General features: G+C 41.9%; 2 protein-coding genes across 3 annotated transcripts in view; both read left to right on the top strand.

Annotated features, from left to right (window-relative positions):
- Positions 1–1,599: 1,599 nt before the first annotated feature.
- The window catches only part of LOC113010313 (uncharacterized), a 141,000-nt gene continuing 114,676 nt past the window's right edge, over positions 1,600–27,923 (top strand). The window contains exon 1 of the mRNA XM_080292415.1: positions 1,600–2,178. The gene's annotated coding sequence lies outside the window, so the exon portion shown is untranslated. The remainder of the gene's footprint in view (positions 2,179–27,923) is intronic.
- Positions 2,173–14,545, top strand: LOC145421719 (uncharacterized). 2 transcript variants are annotated; one of them, XM_080292406.1, is made up of 3 exons: positions 2,173–2,384; positions 12,072–12,482; positions 12,567–14,545. In XM_080292406.1, exons 1-3 carry the CDS (start codon positions 2,213–2,215, stop codon positions 12,992–12,994), a joined length of 1,011 nt encoding a protein of 336 aa, XP_080148532.1. In that variant the 5' UTR covers positions 2,173–2,212; the 3' UTR covers positions 12,995–14,545. The 2 variants fall into 2 exon arrangements, with proteins under 2 accessions (XP_080148532.1, XP_080148531.1); XM_080292405.1 differs by having other exon boundaries at positions 12,072–14,545.

Here is a 27,923-nt window from a genome sequence, read left to right as displayed (position 1 = left end):
AAAGGAAAAACTCAATGCATCATGGGAATCCCCCGGCAGCCTATGTCTATTGCAGCATAACTAAGGGAGGATTCAGGGTCACCTGGTCCAGCCCTAACTATATGCTTTAGCAAAAAGGAAAGTTTGAAGCCTAATCTTGAAAGTAGAGATAGTGTCTGTCTCCCGAATCCAAACTGGAAGCTGGTTCCACAGAAGAGGGGCCTGAAAACTGAAGGCTCTGCCTCCCATTCTACTTTTAAATACTCTAGGAACAACAAGTAGGCCTGCAGAGCGAGAGCGAAGTGCTCTAATAGGGTGATATGGTACTACAAGGTCATTAAGATAAGATGGGGCCTGATTATTTAAGACCTTGTATGTGAGGAGCAGGATTTTGAATTCTGGATTTAACAGGAAGCCAAAACAGGAGAAATCTGCTCTCTCTTTCTAGTCCCTGTCAGGACTCTTGCTGCAGCATTTTGGATCAGCTGAAGGCTTTTCAGGGAGTTTTTAGGACTTCCTGATAATAATGAATTACAGTCGTCCAGCCTGGAAGTAATAAATGCATGAACTAGTTTTTCAGCGTCACTCTGAGACAGGATATTTCTAACTTTAGAGATGTTGCACAAATGGAAGAACGCAGTCTTACATATTTGTTTAATATGTGCGTTGAAGGACATGTCCTGGTCAAAAATGACTCCAAAGTTCCTCACAGCGTTACTGGAGGCCAAGGTAATGCCATCCAGAGTAAGAATCTGCTTAGATACCATATTTCTAAGCTTTTCAGGGCCGAGTACAATAACCTCAGTTTGATCTGAATTAAGAAGCAGAAAGTTAGCGGCCATCCAGGTCTTTATGTCTTTAAGACATTCCTGCAGTTTAACTCATTGGTGTGTGTTATCTGGCTTCATGGACAGATAGAGCTGGGTGTCATCTGCATAGCAGTGTAAATGTATGCTATGTCTTCTAATGATGCTGCCTAAGGGAAGCATGTATAATGTAAACAGAATTGGTCCTAGCACTGAACCCTGTGGAACTCCATAATTAACCTCAGTGTGTGAAGAGGACTCTCCATTTACATGCACAAACTGGAGTCTATTAGATAGATATGATACAAACCACTGCAGTGCAGTACCTGTAATACCTACAGCATGTTCTAATCGCTCTAATAGGATATTATGGTCGACAGTATCGAACGCTGCACTGAGGTCTAGCAGGACAAGCACAGAGATGAGTCCACTGTCAGAGGCCATAAGAAGATCATTTGTAACCTTCACTAAAGCTGTTTCTGTGCTGTGATGAGCTCTGAAACCTGACTGAAACTCTTCAAATAAGCCTCTGCAGATGATCTGTTAGCTGTTTGACAACTACTCTTTCAAGGATCTTTGATATGAAAGGAAGGTTGGAGATTGGCCTATAATTAGCTAAGACTGCTGGGTCTAGAGATGCTTTTTGAGTAAAGGTTTAACTACAGCTAGCTTGAAGGCCTAGCTGAAATTAGAACCAGCACCAGAGGTTCTAATTTAATAAACAATATGCCAAATGTTTAACAACTGAATATAATAAAAATTTATTTGTGGCCAGTCAAACAATAATAATAATTAATAACTTATTCTGGCATTACTTTGTAAGTTTTTAATCAAACTTTATATATTTTGATCAGAAAGCACATTTTTGTTTGTTTGTTCTGAGCTCACCAGATCAAACAGTAACTCTTTTTATAGGGATCATGTTAAAGTTCAATATAAGAAACGTATTCAGATCATTTCAAACCAGAAAGCTTAAAATTCAAATGAGAATATCTGCGATTTTCTTGTTTTCCGTGGATGTAGAAAAAAATTGATTTCAGCTGGAAACTGATTTGAAACAGAGAAATCTTCGACAGCGGAACAGTTAAAGGTAAATGCTCTCTGCCGGAGCAACAACCGTGTGACACCAAGCGGAAATAAAGAAAGGAAAGGCGCGTGTGTGAACAGAGCCGGGAGTGTGGGACCGAAAGAGTCAGCACATCACTGTGGTGTTAGCGGCTTTGCACTGACTCACCGAGCTCTCTGTAATACTTTACATTCATTAATAAGAGAGAGAGAGGGGGAGGTGCGTTAATCACGTGACACCAGGCGGAAGTAAACAAAGGAAAGGCGCAAATTGCGTTAGCTTTCCAGAGACTGTTGTTGTTGTGTGAGCTGAGTGTGTGAGCTGAGTGTGTGAGCTGAGTGTGTGAGCTGCGGCAGCAACGATGCCTTCAGTTCAGTATCTGAGAGAGTTCATCAACGAGCGACTAACTGCTGCTGCTGAACAAATATTCTTGGAGTTTGAAAAAACGATCGTCCAGTACGAGGAAGAGATCGACCGTCAGCGCAGACTGCTGGATATCACCTGGAAACCCCAAATCAAGCTGCACAGGACAGGTGAGTGTCCCTCTGAGGGAGGATCCTGATCACAGCTCTGCGGGACGTTTCTGATTGTGAGGACTTTTTGATGTGAGCTAACAAAGAGCAAACAGAGGACAGGACTGCACGAGTGAAGTTGCCCCCCACCTTCTTCAAATCCAACAAAAGTGGTATCTAACGTTTGTGCTGCAAACATTTTCGTTTGTGCTGCTTTCATTTTAAAGATATTCAAGAAAATTTCTAGAGGTCATCAGAGGTCAACCAGCTCCCCCACATTAATGGAATCAAACAAATTTGATGTCAAACGTTTGTGCTGCAAAAATGTTTGTTTGTGCCGCTGTCGTTTTAAAGATATTATTATAAGTTTCTAAAGTTCAACCAGCCACTTCCTTTGCTGTAAAAAACATTGAGAGATATTAACCAGCATTGGATATTTTTTTCTCATGATCACACTCTTAAACCTAGTAATCAAACTGCTATAACCTATTTAAAAACTAGGTTAAATATAGCATTTAAAATAATTAATGCATTCTGTTGGAGAAACAACTTTATTTGCTGGTAACAAAATACAAAACTACGAGAACAACGTGGTTTTGTAGAATGTTTAGCTGATTTAGAGTTTAGAAATGTGTTATCATAGAATGTAGAACTATTGTAGAGACACTGACACTGCCCTTAATATAATAAAGGGCTCATTGTCTTGTGAACTTAGGAGTAGATTGTAGGAGACCCCTCCCCCACTGAGTGGAAATTCCCCAGAGGATGTTTGGGTGGGGGTCTCAACATTTGTAACTGGATAACTGTAATCTGGAAGGGAGATGGGTTTTTATGACCTCTAGGGAGTCACCTACCCCCACAGTGTTTTAACTGTCACGCACACACATCCACACGCACACTCACTCATGTGCACTCACACATACACACAGGTATGCTCACACAGGCACACACGAGCACTCATATAGGCACGCGGGAACGCGCACATGTAGGCATTCACAGGTTCGCACACACACAAGTGAAAGTTTGTAAACATAGTACTTAGTTTTATGGCACCTTGTAGAGGGTTTAGAAGGGGGGTCACTGATACAAAACTGCATGTAACAGACAAAGGAGTTGAGATCTGCAGAGAAAGTCCGGGGTCCTGTACATCTCCCTTCTAGAAGGTGTAATCAATAAGTGTGTATTAATAAAAGTGTTGTTAATTGACTACTGAGTCCCGGTGTTCTTTCTGGAGTCCTGACGAATATACGAACCGGGGTAAAACTGATTTTATAACAGTTTGTATGTTTCCTGTTAGAAAAGGTAAATACATGGAAGTGTCTGAGCCTCACAAGTCTAATACAATAACTGAAAAATAACAGCTATTTCCATCATCTAACTCACAAACTAGAAAAGGACTTTCTTTCATGAAATCTTGCCATCATTCCTTTGTGTAGAGCACAGCGTGCGGACATGCGCTGGTGTTTTCAGATGCTATGGTTACATCCTTCCTTAGGTCATCATACATCTCCCAGATGTACGGGGTCCTGTTACAGAATGTCATATAATGCCCGAGTGTTTCTGGTGTTGGGCCCTCCTGAAATGTAATGACTGCTTTCAGTGTGAATTTCTCTCCTTGAAGTAGCAGAGTGGATGGGAATTCAGTAAGCAAAAACCTTTTTGGACTGTGAAAACTGTGCTCCAGAGTTTCTGTAGAGCCTTTTCCAAGGTCTGTGTCAATCCATACAAGCTCTCTCAGGGTGAAACTGTGACAAACAGTCCCTGTGCAAAGTTGCTTTCCTGATGAATCTGTTTTAAATGCTGTTGGAGATGCATCAGGACTTTCGATTGGTCTTAGGCATGGCGATGCTGGAAGGTTGAGCCCTTGTTCAACAGCAGACTGAAGGTGAGCTATGCCAGAAGCTGACAGATCAATGGAAACAAAAGGGATTTGCCTTGTGTTTGGTGTGTAAAGTTTGCAGTACTGGGAGGAACACTGTCTTGTGAAGTGAACACTTGGATTTTCCGTCATTGTTTTTTGAATTACTGTGGACACATGGCACTGTGCATCAACACGATGAACAGCAGTCTTCAACTGAACAGGGCAGAATATTGAGCTCAGCACCTCTGCCCTCAATGAATAGGCATGTTGAGTGACACCCTTTGAAGCAAGGGATTTCACAAGCTGGAATACTTTGTTCTCCTCTGAACTATTCAACATGTTTGTTTTTTTGGGGGGGGGGGTTTGTGTCCCGTTTGGATCTTTAGCATCAGAATTGTTGTCTTAAGGCCAAGAAAGATGCCAAGTGGATTTATTTTACCAAGTGGATCATCATGGCCTTGCCATATTGGTCCATTTGATTGACCTTTATTATAATTATGAATTTATTTTATTTTCAGTTGCTACAAACGGGACAGACATGACTGGGGGATAGGACAGGGAGAGAGAATGAAAGAAAGAGAGGGAGAGAAAGAAAACCAAAGGGGAGAAGAGACGGTGAGAAGGGGGAAGAAAGAAAAAAAAAAACACCTGGGTCACCTGTATGGAGAAAAAAAACAGAAGAGAAAGCAAACAACAAAGAGCAACATAATAAAAAAAACAGCACCATCACAATAAACTAGCTAGCAGTAGATATCAGTAGATACTAAATAATAAACGATATTGTGCAGCACGCAAGATAGACAGCGCACAATGTGCTTTGAGGCAGCAGCCAAGAAAGCTGTAGTCCGCGTCTGTGAATACCCGTGTGTACACCTGTGTGCATACCTGTGTGGATCAGCATGCTTGCATTCCAAAGGTTTCTCCATGTAACGATCTGCTAGGGAGTGTGGGGGGGCCACAGCCCCGTCCCCAGGGTATGAAGCAGGTATGGAGGAGATCAAAACTCCAGACATCCAGAGGCCCCCAGAACACAAGAGACCAAGGAAGACCAACAGAGGGGCAGCTGCGCCACTGTCCCAGTAAGAGCTGAGGAGAGTCTCAGACTCCCCTCCCTCTCCCCTCCAGAGAGGAGTTAAACAGTCTGATGGCGTGTGGGACAAAGGAGTTTTTAAGTCTGTTAGTTCTTGTCTTGGGGAGAAGCAACCTGTCACTGAACAGACTCTTCTGGTTGTTAATGGCCGTGTGCAGAGGATGCCCAGCATTGTTCATAATGTCCAGCAGTTTCTTTAGTGTCCTTTTCTCTGCCACTGTCACCAGAGTGTCCAGCTTCATGCCGACCACAGAGCTAGCCTTCCTGATCAGCAAACTGATCAGGAAGGCTAGGAACTGCAAGGCCTCTCCAGTTTTCCAAAGCTGCTGTTTCTTCAATGTCCATGTCTGTGTCAATTTTGGGCTCCTGAGAGGGGTTATCGTCCACTTCCTGCTCCACAAAGGCTTTGTGTGGATCCTGACGCTTCACTGTACCATCCTGTCTGGCAACCTCTGCTTCTTTTCGTATTTGTGTTGCAGAACAGATCTGCATGTTTCCTTCAATGAAACCAAGATGTCGTGCAGTGAATTTATCTATCCTTATAGGGAGATTTTCATGCTTGAACAGACCATGTTTAATGTTCTTGAACTCTGCTTCAACATTAGCTGAAGTTATCTAATGTCTTCTTCTTCCTTGTCATCAGAAACAGACATAGTCTCATCTGCAATCTTTCTTTTCAGATTTGATTTGGACACTTCTGACATAAGGGGGATTTTTTTCCGAAGCAAGACACCAAAGCATTCATTAATGTAGCTTCAAATCTGAATGATGTGTTAAAGCCTTAACTAAAGCACCAAGTAAAGCTAAGGAGAAATCACAGATGGCCTCCTTTGGGATTGGTGCTCCAGCACGAATCCATTCCGATAACCATCTTGTGATTGCCTGGACATCATGTCTCTCTGACAACATTTGCACCACTGGGACGTGAGAGTTGTCCCTTCCTGTTAACACACCTTGATACAGGAAGATGTTTCCAGATAAACCATTAGGCCTGAGAAGCTTTTTTACAGCTGAGCCAGTCGCATCAAAGGCGACTATGGGTGCTTTGCAGTCTTGTACAGCATTTGAGTTTGACTCCAGTAGTGACAGAAGAACTTGTCTAATCCAATGTCCCAAATGCTTCCACTGGGAGGGGAACTGTATTTTAATGAGTGGAGAGACAGTATTGGGTTTTTATGAGCAACTTCTAGTTGATTTTGTTCGTGTTTGTCTTTGCGCAGAGTTGTCAAATTTGGTAGATGGCTTTGCTCTGGATCACCAAAGTCCATCAGCTTTGCTGCCTCTGATGCTCTCCACACATGGGGCTGCAGTCTGCCTTCACCAAGTTCTTTTGTTACTTGTGCCCTCAGACTTCCGGGCATGGCTCTCTTAGAAAAGCCAGTGTGCATGGATTCATCCGTGTTTGCCATTACACACTTCAGCACCATTGGGCAGTGATTTTCAGGTTCCTTTTCACATGTAATGTACAGCTGGCCAGCTTCCCTTTTCTTGAAAGTATTCTTTTTGTATGTGACTTTATGTGGAATCATATGTATCCACTGTTCAAATGGGAGCTCCACAGTCTTGCAGTCTTTGTTTTGAAAAGGAGAGCTGCTTTGTTCAAAATCATTATCATTGTCACTGCTGTCTGTGTCAGTCTCTCTTCGTCACTGTAATCCAGAGCAGCCCATACATTGTCTGTTTAATTTAACAAAAGTGTAAAGAGCTTTTGGTGTCATCTTTTTGCCAAGTTGTTTGCATAGATTTTGCTATATGTCACTTGGAGTTGAAACTTCCATCTTTTATGACTGCTTCTTTAGAAGCACGAAGGACTTCAAATACTGCAGTTTTGTCCACCACTGATTTCTTTGGCATCTGTCAAGCAAAAATGACAAATGTGATATATTACTGCCATAATTTGGTTATAACTTTAGTTCTACATCTTTAAGTGGACATAAAATTACTTACTTTGATACACTGTTTTGACGTAGTGAATTGAAGTGTTGATTAGGGCTGGGCCATATTATACCGTTCACGGTAATACCGGTATAATGTTAGGCAACGATAGGAAAATGAAATATCACGATAGAATATGAGTAAAACGCGCATGCGCACTGCCTTTGTTTTCATACGCACATGGCCGATTGTTGAGTGAAACAGATGAACCAGAATTGGTTTGTAAAAATGGTGCAACTTCAGTGATGTGGAACTGGTTTGGTGTTTGTCCGTCAGATACACGACAAAGCACATTTTTTTGCAGAACATGCAAGCGGCCGTTGTTATTGTCGTTATTGTCGGACTAAGATGCTCTTAAATCTGGGAGTAATCTGGGTCCTAAACTCCGTATACTTCAGGTTAAACGAACACTGCAGTTTAATGTTGCAAAGCACCTCTTTTTAACTTCAGTGGATATTATACATGGTTATGCTCAGGATATGTCAGCCCATTTCTACTGGAAATGCCTTTTGGTTAAACTTTCAGCAAGGAATTTGCATTTGCACTGTTACATTTTTATAAAGCTTTAATGTACATAAAAACCAGCTTCTTGTTTAAGTGAAAATAAATGGAAGGTTGTCTTTTTGCGCTAGTAATGTTGTGGAGTTGTATTTTGTCTCGCATCAATTATATTGTCAGTTATATCGTTATCGCAAATTTTCAAATATATATCGTGATAAATATTTTTGGCCATATCGCCCTGCTCTAGTGTTGATGATTGCTGTTGCTCATGGAAGCTAGCTTAAAAATGCAAATGAGAGAGCTAGCACATGTTTTCTTCAACTCTTGTTTTTTTTCTCTCAGAAGTAGAATGTGTGTGATAGCGCCCCCTGGTGATCACAAACCGAACACAGGTCGCTATGTTTGCTTTTTTGGCAGAGTTGTACCAGTTTATCCTTAACAAGATCTAGTTCAAAATTCATTTGATCGGCATAAAAATGAATTTAGTCAATGTTCATAGTTCATCATCAAAATACTTGTAGATAAATCCAGGCTCTGAGATAAATCTGTGTCAATGCCACACGTGTTTAATAGCCCACTCATTTAATAGCCCTTTGTGACCATGGCTACAGAAGTTTGACTCTTGCAAAAATATATAGTTTGGCCCTTTCAGGTAACATTGACAGTTACCTGAGATTCACAGTTCTGCAGGCTGTTTGGAGCCTTTGAGCTCACATTTGCTGAATCACTGAAGTGCACTCCTGTGTATGTTAATTTTATACAACTTGCTCATGACAGCCCACATACAAATGACAGCACTTTTGTTAATATTAGCATTTGAATTAAAAGCTACAGTTCACATATTATTAGGTTAACGTAGAGCTGGGCGATAGAACGATAACGATATGTATCGCGATATAACTTTTACTCGATAGAGAAATTACGCTATCGCGATAGACCTCGCCGCTCTTGTCCTCTTAAAAAAAAAAAAAAAAAAAAAAAAAAGGTCAGCCAATCCAAATTAAGCAGCGCAGAGCCGAACCAATCACAGCCGCAGCGTCACGTCGCGTGACTTGTTACGTACAGCACAAGTGCCAAGCCGCACGTGTGTTTGTTTGGGAAGCAGCCAGCGCATAATGGAGGAAATGAGTGTGCCGACTAGAAAAATCAACCGAGCGTGACCGAAGAGAAAACAGATGATGGTTCCAACGCCGGAGAGATTGTCGAACGGAAGAGCCAGAGAAGCTCCGTAGTGTGAAGGTATTTCGGCTATTTCAAGTCTGACAAAAAACAGAGTAGCGTGCACTGTAAATTGTGCCGAAAGCAAGTCTGGAAATACAATAAACTGGTGCATGCGTCACACTGTGCGCCACGTTATTGTTTCGGTGAAATGAATTTCTACAATACTGTTAATTCTACTCTCTGCAGTGTTTAAATGCTTACACATACACACAGTTACTGTCTGTCCACACATACGACTCGGTTCTGCTTCTATGCCCCAGCTTTGTTTACTTTTTCCCACCGAGGCTTCTAGACTTCTGATTGGCCAACATTTCTGCACGGTTAGGAATCTAGCGCCACCTGCTGCTTTGGCATGTTCATAGCAGCGTTTTCCTTCATTTCTGCCTTTATGTGTGGACGGGATTATTTTTTAAAACGAAAACGGAAAATCTCCGTTTTCAAAAATACCCGTGTACGTGTGGACGTAGCCTCAGTCTCTGACTGGAAGCGCTAATTCGTCATTCGGCTTTTGTCAGACTAAAGTAACTGTTAAAACTGTTTGAAAAGCTCAGCTATACAACAAGGAGAGATTGAGAATTTCCTTTTAGTTCTCAGTTTCTTTGATATTGACAAAAGTTAGTCAGTTTTGTCTGTTCTTCTGTAAAACAAACTAAGATTTATTTTTAGAATTAATATTTTGTTTCTAAGTGGAATTGACAGTTTAGTCTGTTTCGTTTGTTCTATTTTGAAACTTAAACGCTTTAGCGGCTGCCTTTTGTGTAGTTTGCAATATTTGCCTTTATTTATCTGAAAAAGTCTCATGTTCCTTAAGTACATCTACCCTGTTGAACTTATTATGGGAAATAAATATTTAAATCAAAACAAGCTGCTGATTATTTCACATTTTACTTGTGAGCAACGGCACATTTAAATCTTACAAATATAGTTATTTGGCTTATATCGTGATAGATATCGTTATCGCCTGAAATGAAAAAAACATCGTGATATGAAAAAATCTCATATCGCCCAGCTCTAGCCTGAGGTTTTAACAACCATTAGCATTTTAGCATATACCCTGCTGGTAGCACACTAGATGGAGTAAGGTAATGTTAAGAAACATGGTAGTCAGTGATCCACAACCAGCTTATTGGCTCAAAACACCATATCTAATCATAAACTGATACGCACCTACAGGCATGCCCCTTTAAATTTCTTCATAAATGTTATTTGATGTTATTATTACGGCAGCACGGTGGTTAGCACTGTTGCACAGCAAGAAGGTCCTGAGTTCAATTCCACGATCAGGCCAGGGTCTTTCTGTGTGGAGTTTGCATGTTCTCCCCGTGTTTGCGTGGGTTCTCTCCGGGTTCTCTCCAAAGACATGCAGCTTGTGGTGATAGGTTAATTGGTTAATCCAAATTGCCCATAGGTGTGAATGTGAGTGCGACTGGTTGTCTGTCCCTGTGTGTTGGCCCTGCGACAGACTGGCCACCTGTCCAGGATGTACCCCGCCTCTCGCCCTATGACAGCTGGGATAGATTCCAGCGCCCCTGCGACCCTTAAAAGGATAAGTGGAAGCAAATGGATGGATGGATGGAATTTTATTAATATCTTTAAAATGAAAGCGGCACAAACAAAAAATTTGCAGCACAAACGTTTGATACCACTTTTGTTGGATTTGAAGCAGGTGGGGGGCAACTTCACTGACAGGACTGCACTGTGCTCCATTCAAACAGCAGGCACTAAAATCAGCCTGGATTTGAGTTTTCTTTATGCAAGTAACAGCATAAAGTTAGAACTGTGAAAGTATCGCTTTAAAAGAAAGTGTAATGTAAAATACCCTCATGTATGAATGCATTAAGATGCAGATGCAGATACAGCGATAGAAGTCCTCCTGTGGGTCTCCAATAATATGAACGCATCAGTGTCATTTCAGGCAGCTCATGGTCATTTTCATCACAGACATTCTGCTGATTGTGTCCTCAGTTCTCAGTGGCTTGGTTTGTTCAGACTCAGAGTGTGACTTAGCGTTGCACTTAAGTGCATCATATAGGTTGTTGCTTAGTTACAAGGCATCAACTCCGTTGCCTTTCTTTATCCCATCCATAAACAGAGACCAGTACTTGCTGAGTGTTTGTGTCGTGCGCTTGATTAGATGTAGGAAACATAAAACAGGTTTTCATCTTCAGATGTTTGAGCACTGAGGATGCAGCCTGGTCACGTACAGGTAGATCCACCCTCTCAGTGTCAGGGCCTTCGTGCATCAGCATAAAACAGACACAATGGCTGTATCCCAATTCAGGGTCTGCAGCCTTAAAGGCCGCATTTTTTATCGCTACTGCTGTTCAAAATCCCATAAGGCTGGCTGACATGATAGACGATGGGCAGGGCTGTGAGTACTCAGACTGTGTTTTGATAAGATCTTGGAGAAGAACAACGGGAATTGAGATAATTGGTGACCAGTGACGGACATTAGACCAACTGTAAAAATTGGATGCAGTTGTTCGCACTAAACCCAAACATTCACCATCTTCACTCATGCAGCTATCCCACTGGCGCCAAGGTCGAAGCTGACTGGAACAACAAATTCTTCCCATGATTACAGGATTGTTGTCAGAACTCTTTGTCCCTCCTTCAAGGCCACCTGCGTCCACTGGAGACTGTTGACCTTTGCTTAACCGGGCGTGGTGACACTTTCTCTCAGCTGAACACGGGATACACATGCACACGCACGAAACATGTACACTGATACTGATGCGCCCTCACTATCACCCTCCTTCCCCTGAATCCAACGCCTCCCATCCAATGTGGACGGATCAGCTGGAGGCGCAGGCGAAGATTGTCCCAGATCAGCTGTACACACTGGAATACTCTCCCATGTTGCTTGTCTGTGTTTTATTGTGTTATGGTGTGCTGATATTCCTGTATTATCCTTTTGTGTTACACATTTCACTGTTGTTTTTTTGTTTTTTTTTTTTTTTTTCCTCACTACCTAGCCTGACCATCCCCAATGTGATGTTTGTATTGTATGTACTCTGTCTGTCTCTCTCTGTCTGTCTCTCTCTGTCTGTCTCTCTCTGTCTCTCATAATCTCATTAGTTGTCTTTTTTTTCCCCTCCAGACGTCCCACAGCAGCCTGTCTGTAAGGAGGAGGAGGTTCTCCTTGAGCTGCAGCTCTGTGACCAGGAGGAACCAGAACCTCCACAGATTAAAGAGGAGCAGGAGGAACTGTGCAGCAGTCAGGAGGGAGAGCAGCTGGGACTGAAGGAGGAGACGGATACCTTCATGGTGACTGCTGCTGAGGAAGGAGAGCACAGTGAACCAGATAATGATCATCTCATCACTAATAACGCCCCTCTTGCTGAGAGCCAAGATCAGGGAAGAAGCAGGAGTGCAGATCCAGGATCAACGAGAAATCCAAACAGAAGTAAAAATGCAGAAAGCTCTCGTTCGTGCAAAAATCTCTGTAAGACTTGTGGTAAAATGTTTTCTAGGCCATCAGAACTTAGAAGGCATACACAGATCCACACAGGTGAGAAGCCATATTCCTGTAAAACATGTGGGAAAAAGTTTCGTCGAACTTGTCATTTGACCGTCCACATGAGAATTCACTCAGGTGAGAATCCGTATTCTTGTGAAACATGTGGGAAGAGTTTTCTTTCAACAGATCATTTAAATATCCACATGAGATCTCACACAGGTGAGAAACCGTATCCTTGTCAAACATGTAGTAAACAGTTTTCTACGTCATCGTCACTTAAACAACACACACGACTTCACTCAGGTGAGAAGCCGTACTCTTGTCAAACATGCGGTAAAAGGTTTCCCAGGTCATCGTCACTTAAACAACATGTGTGGCTCCACTCAGGTGAGAAGCCGTACTCTTGCAAAACATGCGGGAAAGGTTTTTATCACAATAAAAGTTTGTCTTTCCACATAAGAACTCACACAGTTGAGAGGTCACATGTTGGTAACACCTCCAGTAAAAAGTTTTCAAATTCAACATCACTTAAAAAACACACAGAAATTCATTCAGGTAAATAGCTGCATTCCTGCAAAGCGTGGGGAAAGTTGAAATCCTCATTTGACTGGCCACGTAAATGTTGAACATCAGCTGTTTCCTCCTGCTGAGAGCTCACACAGGTGAGAAGCTGTAGTCTTAACATGTTTTTAGAAAAGGTCAAATATTTGGAGCTAAGTTTGACACAAATGTACAAATTCATGCTGGTTCAAATGTTTTTGCTTTTGGCTTGAAAACCTATTCAGACAATGATCGTTTGACTGTATTACATGTCGCAATGTGTGAACTAAATCTGATGATACCTATCATGTTGAAGCTTTTTCATTCGTCAGGGAAAATATGATAAATCTTTTTTTTGAAATTGATGGCAGCACCAGGTCTCAAAAAAGGTTTGATAGAGGATTCTAGAGGCTCAGCAGTCCCCCGGCTCTTTGTTGTGTTTTTGATTTTCTGATGCTCCAGAGATTTCAATTTGTCTTTGATTAGTCAACGATTATTTCAATAAATCTTGTCTCCGCTTCCTGTGGGAAGACTTCCTGTTCTAGGCTTTAGTACCTCACCTGCTCAGGTCTGCCCACCTGTGAGTATCACCCTCTCGTCTCGTCCCACAGAAAATTAAAACAATGACCCAGGAGACATGAATTTGAAAATAATGTATTTTTAACATCAATACTTAAATATTTAGTCCTATTTTACTCAATAAGACTGTCCAAATAAAAATGAAATAAATACAAATATTAAGTAATATGAATTAAATTCTAGTAGTATTTGAACCAAAAATTCAGCTTTAAAGTAAATAAAAAAAGATTTTGTTTTCCAGTCCAAAATAACAAGTTTCCAAAGTTTACAGATGATGCTGTTTTGCTGTTCCACTGCATTCTTCGTCAGTGTTGAGTGCAGTGTTGGCAGACAACATACAGTGGGGCAAAAAAGTATTTAGTCAGCCACCGATTGTGCAAGTTCCCCCACTTAAAATGATGACAGAGGTCAGTAATTTGCACCAGAGGTACACTTCAACTGTGAGAGACAGAATGTGAAAAAAAAAATCCATGAATCCACATGGTAGGATTTGTAAAGAATTTATTGGTAAATCAGGGTGGAAAATAAGTATTTGGTCAATAACAAAAATACAACTCAATACTTTGTAACATAACCTTTGTTGGCAATAACAGAGGTCAAACGTTTACTATAGGTCTTTACCAGGTTTGCACACACAGTAGCTGGTATTTTGGCCCATTCCTCCATGCAGATCTTCTCGAGAGCAGTGATGTTTTGGGGCTGTCGCCGAGCAACACGGACTTTCAACTCCCGCCACAGATTTTCTATGGGGTTGAGGTCTGGAGACTGGCTAGGCCACTCCAGGACTTTCAAATGCTTCTTACGGAGCCACTCCTTTGTTGCCCGGGCGGTGTGTTTTGGATCATTGTCATGTTGGAAGACCCAGCCTCGTTTCATCTTCAAAGTTCTCACTGATGGAAGGAGGTTTTGGCTCAAAATCTCACGATACATGGCCCCATTCATTCTGTCCTTAACACGGATCAGTCGTCCTGTCCCCTTGGCAGAAAAACAGCCCCATAGCATGATGTTTCCACCCCCATGCTTCACAGTAGGTATGGTGTTCTTGGGATGCAACTCAGTATTCTTCGTCCTCCAAACACGACGAGTTGAGTTTATACCAAAAAGTTCTACTTTGGTTTCATCTGACCACATGACATTCTCCCAATCCTCTGCTGTATCATCCATGTGCTCTCTGGCAAACTTCAGACTGGCCTGGACATGCACTGGCTTCAGCAGCGGAACACGTCTGGCACTGCGGGATTGGATTCCCTGCCGTTGTAGTGTGTTACTGATGGTGACCTTTGTTACTTTGGTCCCAGCTCTCTGCAGGTCATTCACCAGGTCCCCCCGTGTGGTTCTGGGATCTTTGCTCACCGTTCTCATGATCATTTTGACCCCACGGGATGAGATCTTGCGTGGAGCCCCAGATCGAGGGAGATTATCAGTGGTCTTGTATGTCTTCCATTTTCTGATGATTGCTCCCACAGTTGATTTTTTCACACCAAGCTGCTTGCCTATTGTAGATTCACTCTTCCCAGTCTGGTGCAGGTCTACAATACTTTTCCTGGTGTCCTTCGAAAGCTCTTTGGTCTTGGCCATGGCGGAGTTTGGAGTCTGACTGTTTGAGGCTGTGGACAGGTGTCTTTTATACAGATGATGAGTTCAAACAGGTGCCATTCATACAGGTAACGAGTGGGGACAGAAAAGCTTCTTACAGAAGACGTTACAGGTCTGTGAGAGCCAGAGATTTTCCTTGTTTGAGGTGACCAAATACTTATTTTCCACCCTAATTTACGAACAAATTCTTTACAAATCCTACCATGTGAATTCATGGATTTTTTTTTTCACATTCTGTCTCTCACAGTTGAAGTGTACCTCTGGTGCAAATTACTGACCTCTGTCATCATTTTAAGTGGGGGAACTTGCACAATCGGTGGCTGACTAAATACTTTTTTGCCCCACTGTAGGTGATACTGCCCCCACAGCTTCCTGTAGTGTGTTTTAGTTTAAATAAAAACAAAAAAAACATTTATGTGGTTTTAAGATGTGACAAGAAATTTCTATGTCGTGTGATCGATTATGTCGACGAATCATTGTAGCCCTACAAATGAACCTTGCTGTTTTCAAAATGCTCCTCCACCTGTTTTCTTTAGCACCACTTAATTCTCCAGCCTTTGTTGTTCCATCGTGAAACATGTCGCTGCATTAAAGTCAAAACAAGTTCATAGTTTTCTTATAATTGTAGTTTTTTCCACATTTTGTTTTTTCTGTCCTATTTTGAATAAAACGTGTTTCTGAGATGTGCATTCTGTTTTTATTTCCATTTTACATAAAGTCCCAACTTTTTTGGAATTGGGTTTGTATAACTGCTGAAGGACAACATTCAATTGTTGAGAACATGGTTCGATCCTGGATTGTAGTCCAGGAAAAGACAAACGGTTTCCTCTGTGTCTGCCTTAGTGTCCTGAGATAAAATCATGCAGTGAATTTAGTTTTTCCTTTATATTGCTGTAATAAAAGTTTGTTTACTTATAATTTTGTATTTTTTATGTCTTCGTGTCTGAACGTTCCTGCAGTTGGTTTGTGGTTGATGTGGATTTGCTGCTCATGTGAATCCTCCCACAGTGTTTCATTAGCAGCTGTAACCACAGTGACTCTGATAAAACAGGAATTAGCAGAATCCATCTGATATGAAGCTGTGCTTTGAATACCACTTCCCTCCTCTTTGAAGAGTAGTCAGATATCTGTGTTCAGGTTTTTGTACAGCCTCTTCTACACTTTGTATCACTGTGTTTGTAGAGCACAGTAGTAGAGAGCTGTGTCTGCCAGGGTTAGGGCTGCTATGGTCAGATCAGTTGTTGTACGTGATGTTTTTGATTCATATCGATTATTGGGAATATATTCATTGCCACTCTGTGATCTTGCTCCTTTCCAGAGTATAAACTGAGGAGCCTGAAGGTCAGAATCATGTCTGTACCAGTGAAGTAGAAGACTGCTTTCACTCGTCTCATAGCTACATGTGAGTTTGACAGATTGTCCTTCTGTTTCAGTGACTTCAGGTTGTTGAGGAGTGATTGAGTCTCCAGCTGTTAGTCCTGGAAAAAGAAAGAAGAAAAGTAGTGAAATGCAGTCTGTATATCTGCTTAATGCAGCAGCTTCAACTAAACTTTAATCCCTGTTCTTAAACTCACCTATAATGTGAGATAGAAGCAAAAAGAGGTGCAGCAACATGTCTTTGGAGTTATTAAAGCCAGACAGACAGCACATGAACAATGTTCTTCCACTGCAGCACAATGACCAACAAATAATGTCATTGGATGAGCTCAACTTCAGTGGGCGGGGCCAGTGTAATAGCTGAGCCAATCAAACAGTTCTGTGCTTCCACAGCAGCTCTGTCTCTGTCTCTGATCTTTACTGCTTCATTTCTCTGTTGTCTTTGTCATCAGTCCAATGACACAAGAATCAGAGGTTTAACAGTGTGTGGCTCCCTCTAGTGGATGTTGTGGAGTATTCTGTTGTCTTTGCTCCAAAGGTTTTTGTACAGAGTTTTGCTGTTTCCTGTCACTGTGGGCTGCAGAGCACAGTAGTACACAGCAGAGTCAGACACTGCAGCAGAGGAGATCTCCAGATCTGCACGTTTCTCTGTTTTGTCAATGTGAGCTGAGAATCCCGACACAGCTCGATGAACTGATCCTCCCTCTGTGATGGAAAGCAGGAACTCTGGTCTGGATCTCTGGTATTGTCGGTACCACTGGATATTGTAGATAGAACCATCATATGTACAGGTCAGGTTGATGTTTCCTCGCTCTGCAACGGCTTCTTCAGCACGTTCCTGCTTTATGCTGTTCATGGAGCCCAAAGCTGCAAATGAATGATTCATGTCAGTCAGTCTTTTTCTTCCTTTGTGAGCATAATGAGATGAAGAACTCTGCTAATAATAACTCTGATCAAATCTTGTCACAATGAGACTTTCCTGTGTTCTAACACTCACCTATGCAGTGAGAGAAAAGTACAAACAGGTAAAGGAACATGTTTCAGGTGCTGAAGTCACACAGCAGATGAACAAAGTTCAGCAGAATGAAAAGACTAAGCAGCCTCTCTGCTGCACAGCCTTCTCCTCAACATCAGGCTGGCTGGAGTTCTGCAGGAAGAGACCATCTCATTGGCTGAGTTCAGCATCAGTGGGTGGAGCCAGAGAGAAACCTGTTTAGAGTCTTTATGAACAGCGAAACATCTGCTGGTTGTTTTTACAGCTGTCCTTGTTGCATGTGTGTTTCTTTCAGACTGAAACGTTTTGGGAGGAGAGTATTTGAACAACTAATAAAAATAATAATTCACTGAGATTTAGAGATAAATCTGTTCCTACACTGTTATTAACACTGGGAGCACTGAACGTATCCTATTATGTTTTGGACATGGCTGTGATAGCTGAAGGTGCCATGAGAGAGTGTGTGGTAGATGAGAGAGTTTCCTCCACTTGTGTTCGTTTATGAGGAAGATGTGACCAGAACACAGTGACTGTTAAAGCAGGCGTTAGAAAAACGTACTAGATATGATACAACGTCTTTGTTTAACACATGAAATATTGTGAGAAGTCAGAATTGTGTGTCGTGGCTCTTATCACATGTAACCGAAAGCACAGCAAGTTCCCAGGAGATACAACTCCTGAGAAAGTCCTCCTACACATCTGTCCCAGGGTGATATGCAACATGCTACACAAATCCTCTTTGTCTGTAGAAAAGAAGCTCGCTGAGCCGTCCCCAGAGAGGGCTCGCACAAAGTTATGGTTGCTGCTGCTGCTCACTTGAAGTCACTAAAAGCTTTAAAGTCACATCTCTTGTGTTTCTCCATTTCTTGAAGAGTTGTTCCAACAGCTTGGTACCTCGAGCCGGACTCCACATCTGTCCTACTCATTCCAACAATGTCTGGAAGGTGAGGTCAGCAGCAAGGGAGGAGTCGGAGAGTGATGAGATCTGTAACTACATATACACTGGAGAACCAGAGGTGTGGAGAGCGATGGCCTGAATCCTACAACAGGTCGGAAAAACCTTTTCTGTAAGAGCGTAAGACTCATAAGACGGTCAGGGAGCACAGAGTGTGCACAGAAAATGACACATAATAACAGCACATAATAATAGTTATGATAGGAATCAAAAGAATAATAATAAGTACAAAAGGTCAAAGGTCACCAGTGTCTCCAGAGAGTCAAAAGGGAAAACTGATGAACTAGCAGTGTTAACAAACGCAGGTGAAGTCATTTCATCAACAGTTTGGTCTTTTCGTCCAGCTTCCATGAGCTGGAGGATGCTCCCCAACCTGACTCCACTCTGTCTGTTCCACAAAGCAGCTTTAGGGAAGGTTGAGGCTAAACAGTAACACATGTAAGGCAGCCCCATTCATGGATTAATCACCAGAGTATGTTAGAGTTATCTGATGAACTGAAAATGTAAAGCTTGCATGTGACTCCCTTTAAGTGTGTAAACGATGTGAAGTTCAGATGAATTGTAGCCGATGATGCTGAGATCCATTCACTGATTTCCACCTTCACACCAACTGTGTAGTGCAGAATAAAGACAGCAGAATCAGTGTACTGTCAGTGTAGAGGATGCAAATCAGCCCAGAAACATCTGCTTACGTCCATCCATCCATTCTCTTCCACTGATCCGATTTAGGGGGGCGGAGCCATCCCAGCTACTGTAGGACGAGAGGCGGGGCACAGCCTGGACAGGTCACTGGTCTATGGCAGGGTAACACAGAGAGACACACAACCATTCACACTTATGGGCAATTTAGAATCACCAGCTAACCTAACCCCACTAAGCGCACGTCTTTGAACTGTGGGAGGAAGCTGGAGCACACGGACAGAATCCTCGCAAACACCTGCTCACATCTGGTTGAATTCACATTACAAAGAGCATTGAAGCTCAGATCAGCTGATCACAGCCTGTACTTGAATCAAATCTACTGGAGCTCTCAGCAGAAATGATTGTGAGTTTGATTCTTTTCCCCACACTGAGCCACTACAGCTGATTTTAGGGTTCCCACCTGCTGAATCCACTTTAACCTGTTCTCTGCTCATGTTCCTGTGAGAGGCACAGTCACTCTCTAATGGAGCCAACAGAAAACAGAAATGTCTTCATTTTCCCTCTTTTTCTCTGCTCATGTTCGACTTCACTGATTCAGTCTAATGAAGTGATTTTAATATAATTCAGATTTACACTGAAATAAAGTTTGTGTTCCTGTGTGCTGATAGCATTCATTTACATTAATGTAGCACAAGGTTCAGTTAACTCTGCACTTTTTCCTTTTGGAGTAAAGAAGTTGATGGAAAAAGTCCTGGATGTCTGTACTTTACCTACAACCACCTCTGTGGGATCAGTGATCAATCATTTATCATGTTGTTATTGATCAGTGACAGGTTGATTTCTGTTGGAGAGAAAGATGAAGATTTGAGTAAAGATGAGACTGAAATGAGTCTGTTGTCTTTGTCATCAGTCCAATGACACAAGAATCAGAGGTTTAACAGTGTGTGGCTCCCTCTAGTGGATGTTGTGGAGTATTCTGTTGTCTTTGCTCCAAAGGTTTTTGTACAGAGTTTTGCTGTTTCCTGTCACTGTGGGCTGCAGAGCACAGTAGTACACAGCAGAGTCAGACACTGCAGCAGAGGAGATGCTCATCTTGATTTCTGTTCCCTTCACTTGAATCTTCAGTCCAGGAACTTTTTCTACTCCTACTGATCCTGAAGGTGAGTGTGAGATCAGGAACTCTGGAGGTTTTCCTGGATGTTGTCGATACCAGAAGAAATAATCACCAGGTGACACTTTGTAAGTGTACGTCAGAGTAACTGTGCTGCCTTCTACACTGGACTCTTCATCTTTGACTGGAGTGAGCTGATCACATGTGACACCTGAAGGAAGAGAGAACGTTTTCAATCAATAATTGACGTTAATGAATCATTTGAGTTGAACATAGTTTCCTGTGTAGGTGAGCAGACCTGTGAGAGTGAGAAGAATCAGAGGAAACACACAGTGATGTAATGACAGCATGTTGAGGAACATAAAGTTTGTTTTGTGTTGAACTCTGTTGAATGTGGAGGTTTTTCTCTCTTCTATAGTTCAGTAACAGCTCAGCTCCTCCCTGAATCTCTGCTCCTCCTCTCTGCTCTCAGTCACTCCTCCTCCTGTGCTTCACACACTTTATAACCAAAATGATTTAAGGGAGCCGTGTGACACATCACACAAGCAGAAGTCACATTAACCATGTAGACAGAGTCAGAGAGTCGCTGATACTCACACAGTTAAAAAGTCTGAAACTTGAGACATTTGGAGAAAAATGTGTAAGAAGTCCTGAATTCAAGAAACATCTCAGATGATGTTTTTACTTTGTGACATATTGGACTCGTGCTTTAAGAAGCTGGTATAAACAGTATAAAAGGGGATAATAATAATAATAATAATAATAATAATAATAAAAATAATGATAACAATAATAATAATAATAATAATAATAATAAAAATAATGATAACAATAATAATAATAATAATAATAATAATAATAATAATAATAAAAATAATGATAACAATAATAATAATAATAATAATAATAATAATAATAATAATAATAATAATGATAATAAAATAATAATAACAATAATAATAACAATAATAATAATAATAATAATAAAAATAATGATAACAATAATAATAATAATAATAATAATAATAATAAAAATAATGATAACAATAATAATAATAATAATAATAATAATAATAATAATGATAATAAAAATAATAATAATAATAATAATGATAATAATAATAATAATGATAATAATAATAATACATCCTGTTTCAAAGCACCCACAGACACCCAAGGACATTTAACAATAGAGTGAATCACATAATAGAACAATGACAACACAAAGAACAATGAAAAGCATAAAACAGACAAACATTAAGTTCACAGTGAATATGCAGACTTGAACAGATTAAACTGGGGCAGAGACTTCCACAGCCTGGAGGCAGAGCAGCTGAAAGCTCTGCTTCCCATGGTGCTGAAAGAAGGCACAGCAAGCTGGACAGAAGAAGAAGATTGAAGTGAGCGGGCAGAAGAGGTAGGGCTTAACAGGTGAGAAAGGTGAGGAGGAGCGAGGCTATGAAGGGTCTTGAGAAGAAGTATGAACACTGTTCAGAGTTTCACAGGGAGCCAGTGAGGTTCCTGAAGGACAGGGGTGATGTGCTGTAGGAGGGCTTCTGGTAATAAAACAGGCAGCTGAGTTTTGAACCAGTTGAAGCTGATGGAGGGGTTTTTGGGGGAGACATGCAAGAGAGGATTACAATAGTCAATGCGGGAGGTAACGAGACTGTGGACAAGAATAAGAAGAAAAGGGGAGTGGCCACGTTGAACAAGCTAATTACAGAAATTAAAGCCATTCACTTAGATATGAAACAAACAGCAGAAAATAAGGATTTACTTGAGAAATAACTGGAAAGATGGATGTGTAGGAGCAGGACATTGACAGCATCCCAGAAAAAAAACTGAGTTATATAATAAACTTCAAACTAACAGAGAAAGAAATTAATAATGTTATATCTAAATAAATAAATAAAAAACAGGAAAATGGCAGGAGCAAATGGTTATCCATCTGAAATGAACAACCTTTCCAGGAAATTGACAACACCAGCACTAAAAGAAGGCTTTAACCATGTCCTTCAGGGTGGGGAGGCCCCTGTGCCCTGGAGACAGGCAGCAGTATCAGTGATCTCTAAGCTGGGGAAAGAAAAGTCAGTGCAGCTGTTATCGACCAATATCAGTTCCAAACATAGATTCTAGACTGTTTGCATCAATACCAGCAAGATGACTGGAAAATTTGTAGGCTTTGTATAAAGCAGACAAACACTGGGTAATGTTAGGAAGGCTCCCCATCTCACTGATCACTAAACTCCTCTGAACAATGGACAGCTTTCAGCCTCGACGCTGAAAAGGCCTGTGACTCTCTCTGTTGGAAATACTTAGTATTCTTAAAGGCAACAGTGAGGAGTTCAAAAGCAGGTGAACGTTTACATTGTTCACAAGTTTGAGACAAAAGCTGAGTTAGTTGTGTTTTCATAAAAGAGAATTTGAGCTTGTCGCGGGGTCCTAAACTTCTCCCGAACAAATGCAGGCGTAGTCAGGAAGCATTCAGTGTGGATCGTTTATTCTGCCGGAAACTAGAAAACTAACTTAAGTCAACACAAAACAAACATCTTTATACAAAACACAGTCTGCATGTTACCCTCTCTGTAACATCTCACCGAAAAAAGCCCAGGTAGGCCCTGACAGCCTTCTGTATTCCTACGATACATATATATGTATATACAGACATTTATGGTCAATTCCAGGCAGCCTACAGTGTTTCACAATAACAAACAAACAAAAATAATGCAGTTCACATGACCTTTCAAGCACGCGCGAACCCACTATTTGAACCCCGGAACACCATACCATCGGCTTGCATAACCACTCGTATAATCGGCGATCTCTTCGTCAACCATATAACCATCACTGGCTTTGGGAATTCCACAGTGTGTTCTTTAATACACCTTCTCTTCGTCAACCATATAAGCCCGGTTGAACGGCTGCAGCTTAACAAACATAGTGCAGAGTGTTCGTACAACACATAACGTTGCAAACAAAGGTGTCTGGAGAGGTAAAACATAAAATCCGTCCCTCCTCGTGCACTAGCGTGCAAGCACATGTCCACACAATCACAGAGAGGGCAGAGGCGCATACTGATGACAACATTAACCCTCGACTTGGGTTGTCTTAAAGAGACACTATACTACTGTGACTGTTACATATTCCCCCTGGGTTAAACAAAGGCTGTCCCCAGCCGAACACAGCAAAGGTACAGTCCAGACTTAACCAGCCTCCATACATGGTCAGCAGGATAAGAAGTTGAAACCAAAACAGGGAAATGTACAGTGCAATAGTGACAAACTGGCATACATGATAGTGTCCCACATGGTGAATGTCCAATGTTATAGAAAGAAAACGAACTTAGCCAGGACAATTACAGAATGAAATTCCCTTTTTCTTTCATTGGGTTTCCTCGTTTTCAAAAACTGCAACAGTCGGCAGGAACACAGTACCAACACATGAAAACATTACCAACATGAATCGTAGAAAACTCAAACAATGGTCCTGTTACAACAGTAGACCACATAAAACACATCAAAAAGCAAATAAGGACACTTTAGGTCAAATCTGTCAATATGAAAAGGGTTGGTCCACCTATTGACTGACCAGTCAGCGGTGACTCTAGGAACTCGTCTCGGTCTGAGGTTATAGGAACCTCTAACAGCACACCCATCGTCAGCAGGAGGCGAACTGTTAACCTCTGTCTCCAGAGAAATGTCAGCAGTCTCTTGGAAAGAGTTCTGGTCCACAAAAAGCGGGACAGTGTCAGTACAGTCAAAGTCAGTCTCAGCATGGGTGTCGCTAGAGACAATGGGGGTTGTGTCAACGGCGTCACAGTCATTGCGGCCTGGGACTTGTATAGGAATTTCTTTCACTTATGTATTAATCACGTTATTGTAATGGCTTGGTGCCACTGGATTTTAACATGTCTGACACTCATACGTAAGACAAATGGTAGGGGGTGTAGTAAGGATGTTGGGGGAAACAGGAACTCCAGAGGACCAGTCTTTTGTCTCTTTGAGGACTCTGGGAGGTAGCAAGGGAGTGTGAACCTTAAGGTGTGAAACAGCTGTGCACTGCCTTTGTTCCTGGAGAAGGTATTTAACTGAGAGCCATGCTGGGCTCAGGGAGACTCTGCTGACCATCTGTCCCGCGGACATGCAGGGACTTCATCAAGCTTGTTTGTATGTTCTTTGTGTGCTTTGATTAAAGAATGTTAGCTACCGCTCACCGCTCGTCTGCAGGCTTTATTTAAATGGAAAACTTCCACAACAAAATGGCGACGAGGATGTGATGGTCCGTGTGGTCGCTGAACAATGGTTCCGTGGACGGACTGATCACCCCGGAGGAAAAAGGTACCTTTGTCCTACCAGCTGTTGAAGCGAAGGAAATGGAGGAGCCGTGTGTTTCAGTCACCACCGAAACCATCGATTTTGAGGGGACTCCTGCAGATGGGTGAGTTGTAGCTAACTTTGTATACAGTCATGAGGAGTTTTTTGTCTGGCCGAGCGGTGAAGTGCTTGCTGCTCTGGATTTCGAGTCTCCGGAAGGAAAATCCTGGGGTTCAAGTCCCCAGGCTTGTGTTCGGTTCTGGTGTTGTGCAAAAGAAAAGCAGTCGTCTGCCAGAGTAATTGCAAAAACACCGGTCCATCACAGGCAACGGTGGTTCAAGTCCACCGTTGATAATCACGTCTGCACAATACAGTGTGTGGAGTGACGGTATTTTAGCACTTTTCTGCCGAGAAGGGAAGAAGGCCATTGCAGGGGACGCTCTGAATGTAAATATGGGATCTAGATCCAGCAGCGGCGCTCCACCGGGCGGCCAGAGACAAAACTCAATGCCTGACTGTATGGTAAGAATTGAGTAAATGTGTGGTGTGTAAGACTGCAGAGAATGGTTGTGTGGGAAACGTTGATGTGTGTGTAAAAACAGAAAAAATGGGGTTAAAAAATGTTGAAAATGGGGAACAAACAAAAAAAAAGAAAAAGAAAAAAGAGAGGAGTGTAGAAATGTGTGTAAAAGTTGTTTCCAACTAGAGGGAGAAGGTGGTACTGCAGGCCACCAGCTCCTCTAGGGTGGACACACAAAAAATTTATTTTTAACAGAATTGTTGATGAAAATAAGCAATACAATTAGGGAAAGGGTTTTCTGTTTAATGATCAAAATGTCTCAGTGTGTCACTTGCAGGTGAAGAGCAGACCTGGATCAATTTTCCACATGCAGCAGTCGGAAGAAAATTATAGGTTAACACCATTAGAAACACTCAAGCCAAGTTTTGGCTGAATTGTTTTACAGCTTAACTTCCATGTGTTTGTCACCCTGAGAACACAAGCTCCAAAATCTCTCCCTGAAGACCAGAAATGCAGTTCCAGAACAACGAGATGGATCTCAAGAGCTCACAGCAGCATCCTGAGCAGTGAAGAAAAGGTCCAGCAGCAGCAGCTGTGCAAGACAGCGACAGCAAGGAGGAAAATGGCACCATCATGACTGGATGGATGGATGGATGCGCATTTCCAACGAGCTGCAACTTCACTGTGTGTGAATGGACCTTTGAAAAGACTGCCTGAGTTGGACATTTGTCACTTTCAGCGCAAAAATGGCAAAATGAGAGTGTTAAAGACACAGGACAAAGCTGAAAGACAACTGACTCTCACTGGACTGCTGCAAGGGGGGGAGATGAGACCACAGTGGAAGGAGCAGGGAGGACATGGAGGTTTTAGTGTTTTAGTGTGGGAATGAAATTTGGGTTTAGGAAACTGGGAAGAAAAACGACTGCCTTACATGGAGAATTGAAAAGTGTCTGGAGCACCGCAAAGAGGAGAGGTACACAAAAATTACACAAACAGAAAATGCATTAATCGTACTAACACAAACACACATGCAATGAAGCTCATGAAGATCAAACAGTGTTACCATCATCTTGTCCGGTTCACTTAGTGGGTTAAGAAGTGATACACAGACTAGTGAACTAGTATTATTTTTGGGGAAGGATGATTGAATCATTGCAGGGCTGAACAGAATGCTGCAGGGGGGTCAGATGAGTGGGGACTAATAGATTATTGAGGTTCTTGTTCCTGATGTGTGGGGGAGGTCTTATCATGACACACATCTGGGTACATGGAAAAAACTCATCATCTAATAGGATATTGCTGTTGTGTGAGGTGTGACTGGTGGATGAAAGTTTTGGAGATTTACTGATGCATTTTCTTTTGGTACCACTTTGAACCTGACAATTAGTTGTGTTTTGATCTATCATTGTAAGAGAGTACGCTTAGACAACTTCTAAAAGAGGCCTTGATATTTTTTGATTTTAACAGTGCACTGAGACTTTTTGTTCGGCAATTTTCTCCTTTTCAAGCAGGCCTGCAAGATCGGAATCGAAAGCGCTACACAACATGTTGATCAATCGCAAGTGAGCTTCTCCAAAATTAAAATGGGCTCGGGAGAAAGCCACTTATTTGGGACAATCAGAAAACAAGTCCCTGTCAAAAAGGATTCAGAGAGGTGATCCAGTCTAAATTATTTTTTTTCTTTTTTGAAATGACGTCATTGCTGGCCGTAGAAACTTATTGCATCACGAGAGGTTCTACTGTCAGCAAATAACAAATGGGGACTGACTATGCAAGATTGCACCTCCATCCAGAGTGACAAAAGGGTGGATGTATGTATGTTTCTTTTTACAGGAGCAGAAAGGTGACAGCAACATGTTGCATGAGCTTTTGGGCCGTGCTGACTTAACCCTTTAAATGCCACTTTCTGTGTCTCTGTGAATTTACCAGCAGTGTGTTATTCATGACCTTGTGTTGTTTACAGTGCAGAGGTCACTGTGAGAAAGTGTGCATACAGATGCGTTGCGCTAACATCTATATCACTTTTTCCACAGCAAAGGGTTAATCATATGATCTAATCACATGATTCACAGCAGGACACACCACTGGCTAATGTTTTTTTTCTTACAACAGGGCCTGGAGGTGAAACTACTCCAGGGGAGAAGCCCTGGCAATTTTTAAGAGACAATGCACAACTTCATTGTGCATGTCCAAATGTGATAAGCTGACAGAGGGCAAAAGAGGGTTTTCCGGGGAAGCTTTCATTTTTAAATTGCAGAGACCGTGACATGAGGGATATGGAAGGATTGACTGAGGTGCAGATGGAGACCATAACTGGGAGAGAAGGCTTTAACAGGACCAATGAGAAGCAGGAATCATCTGCAGGACAGCAGACAAACGACAGTGGGCTGCACCACTGGGCTTCCAAAGGATTGTCACGAGGAGATTTTGAACAGCAAAGTCTTAAAATAAAATGAAAGAGTTTCGCCGTTGACGCTGAGGAAGACAACTAAGGTGTACGACGTGCTCTGCCTTAAATCTACAGCCGCGTTGGAACAGAAATCAAGGGATGAGAGAGCGTGCCAAGCTCCAAAGGTGACAGCACAGAGGGAGACCAGCGCTGGAATTATGACTCTGTAAATGGCACAGACACCAGGAGCCATGACTGTGACTGGGAATGTCCACCTAATGCTGTTTCACTCTGCCATGCAAAGTACTTTGACACTCTGGAGAAGGCCTTTCCTCTGTATCATTGTTGTTTCCATTTGCATGTGAGAGTTTAGATTGTGGGGAAGATTAAAGATGAACAAAGGGTGGTGGGAGAGCAGTGAAGTGAGGATACACAGTGTAAAACTCCTTTAAGTGAACAATAATGTTGATGTGATA

This window comes from Astatotilapia calliptera, chromosome 18 (assembly GCF_964374335.1).
Source record: "Astatotilapia calliptera chromosome 18, fAstCal68.1, whole genome shotgun sequence".
NCBI lineage: Eukaryota > Metazoa > Chordata > Actinopteri > Cichliformes > Cichlidae > Astatotilapia > Astatotilapia calliptera.
The sequence above is the reverse complement of the archived record's forward strand: the minus strand, read 5'-3'. Positions and strand labels throughout refer to the sequence as shown.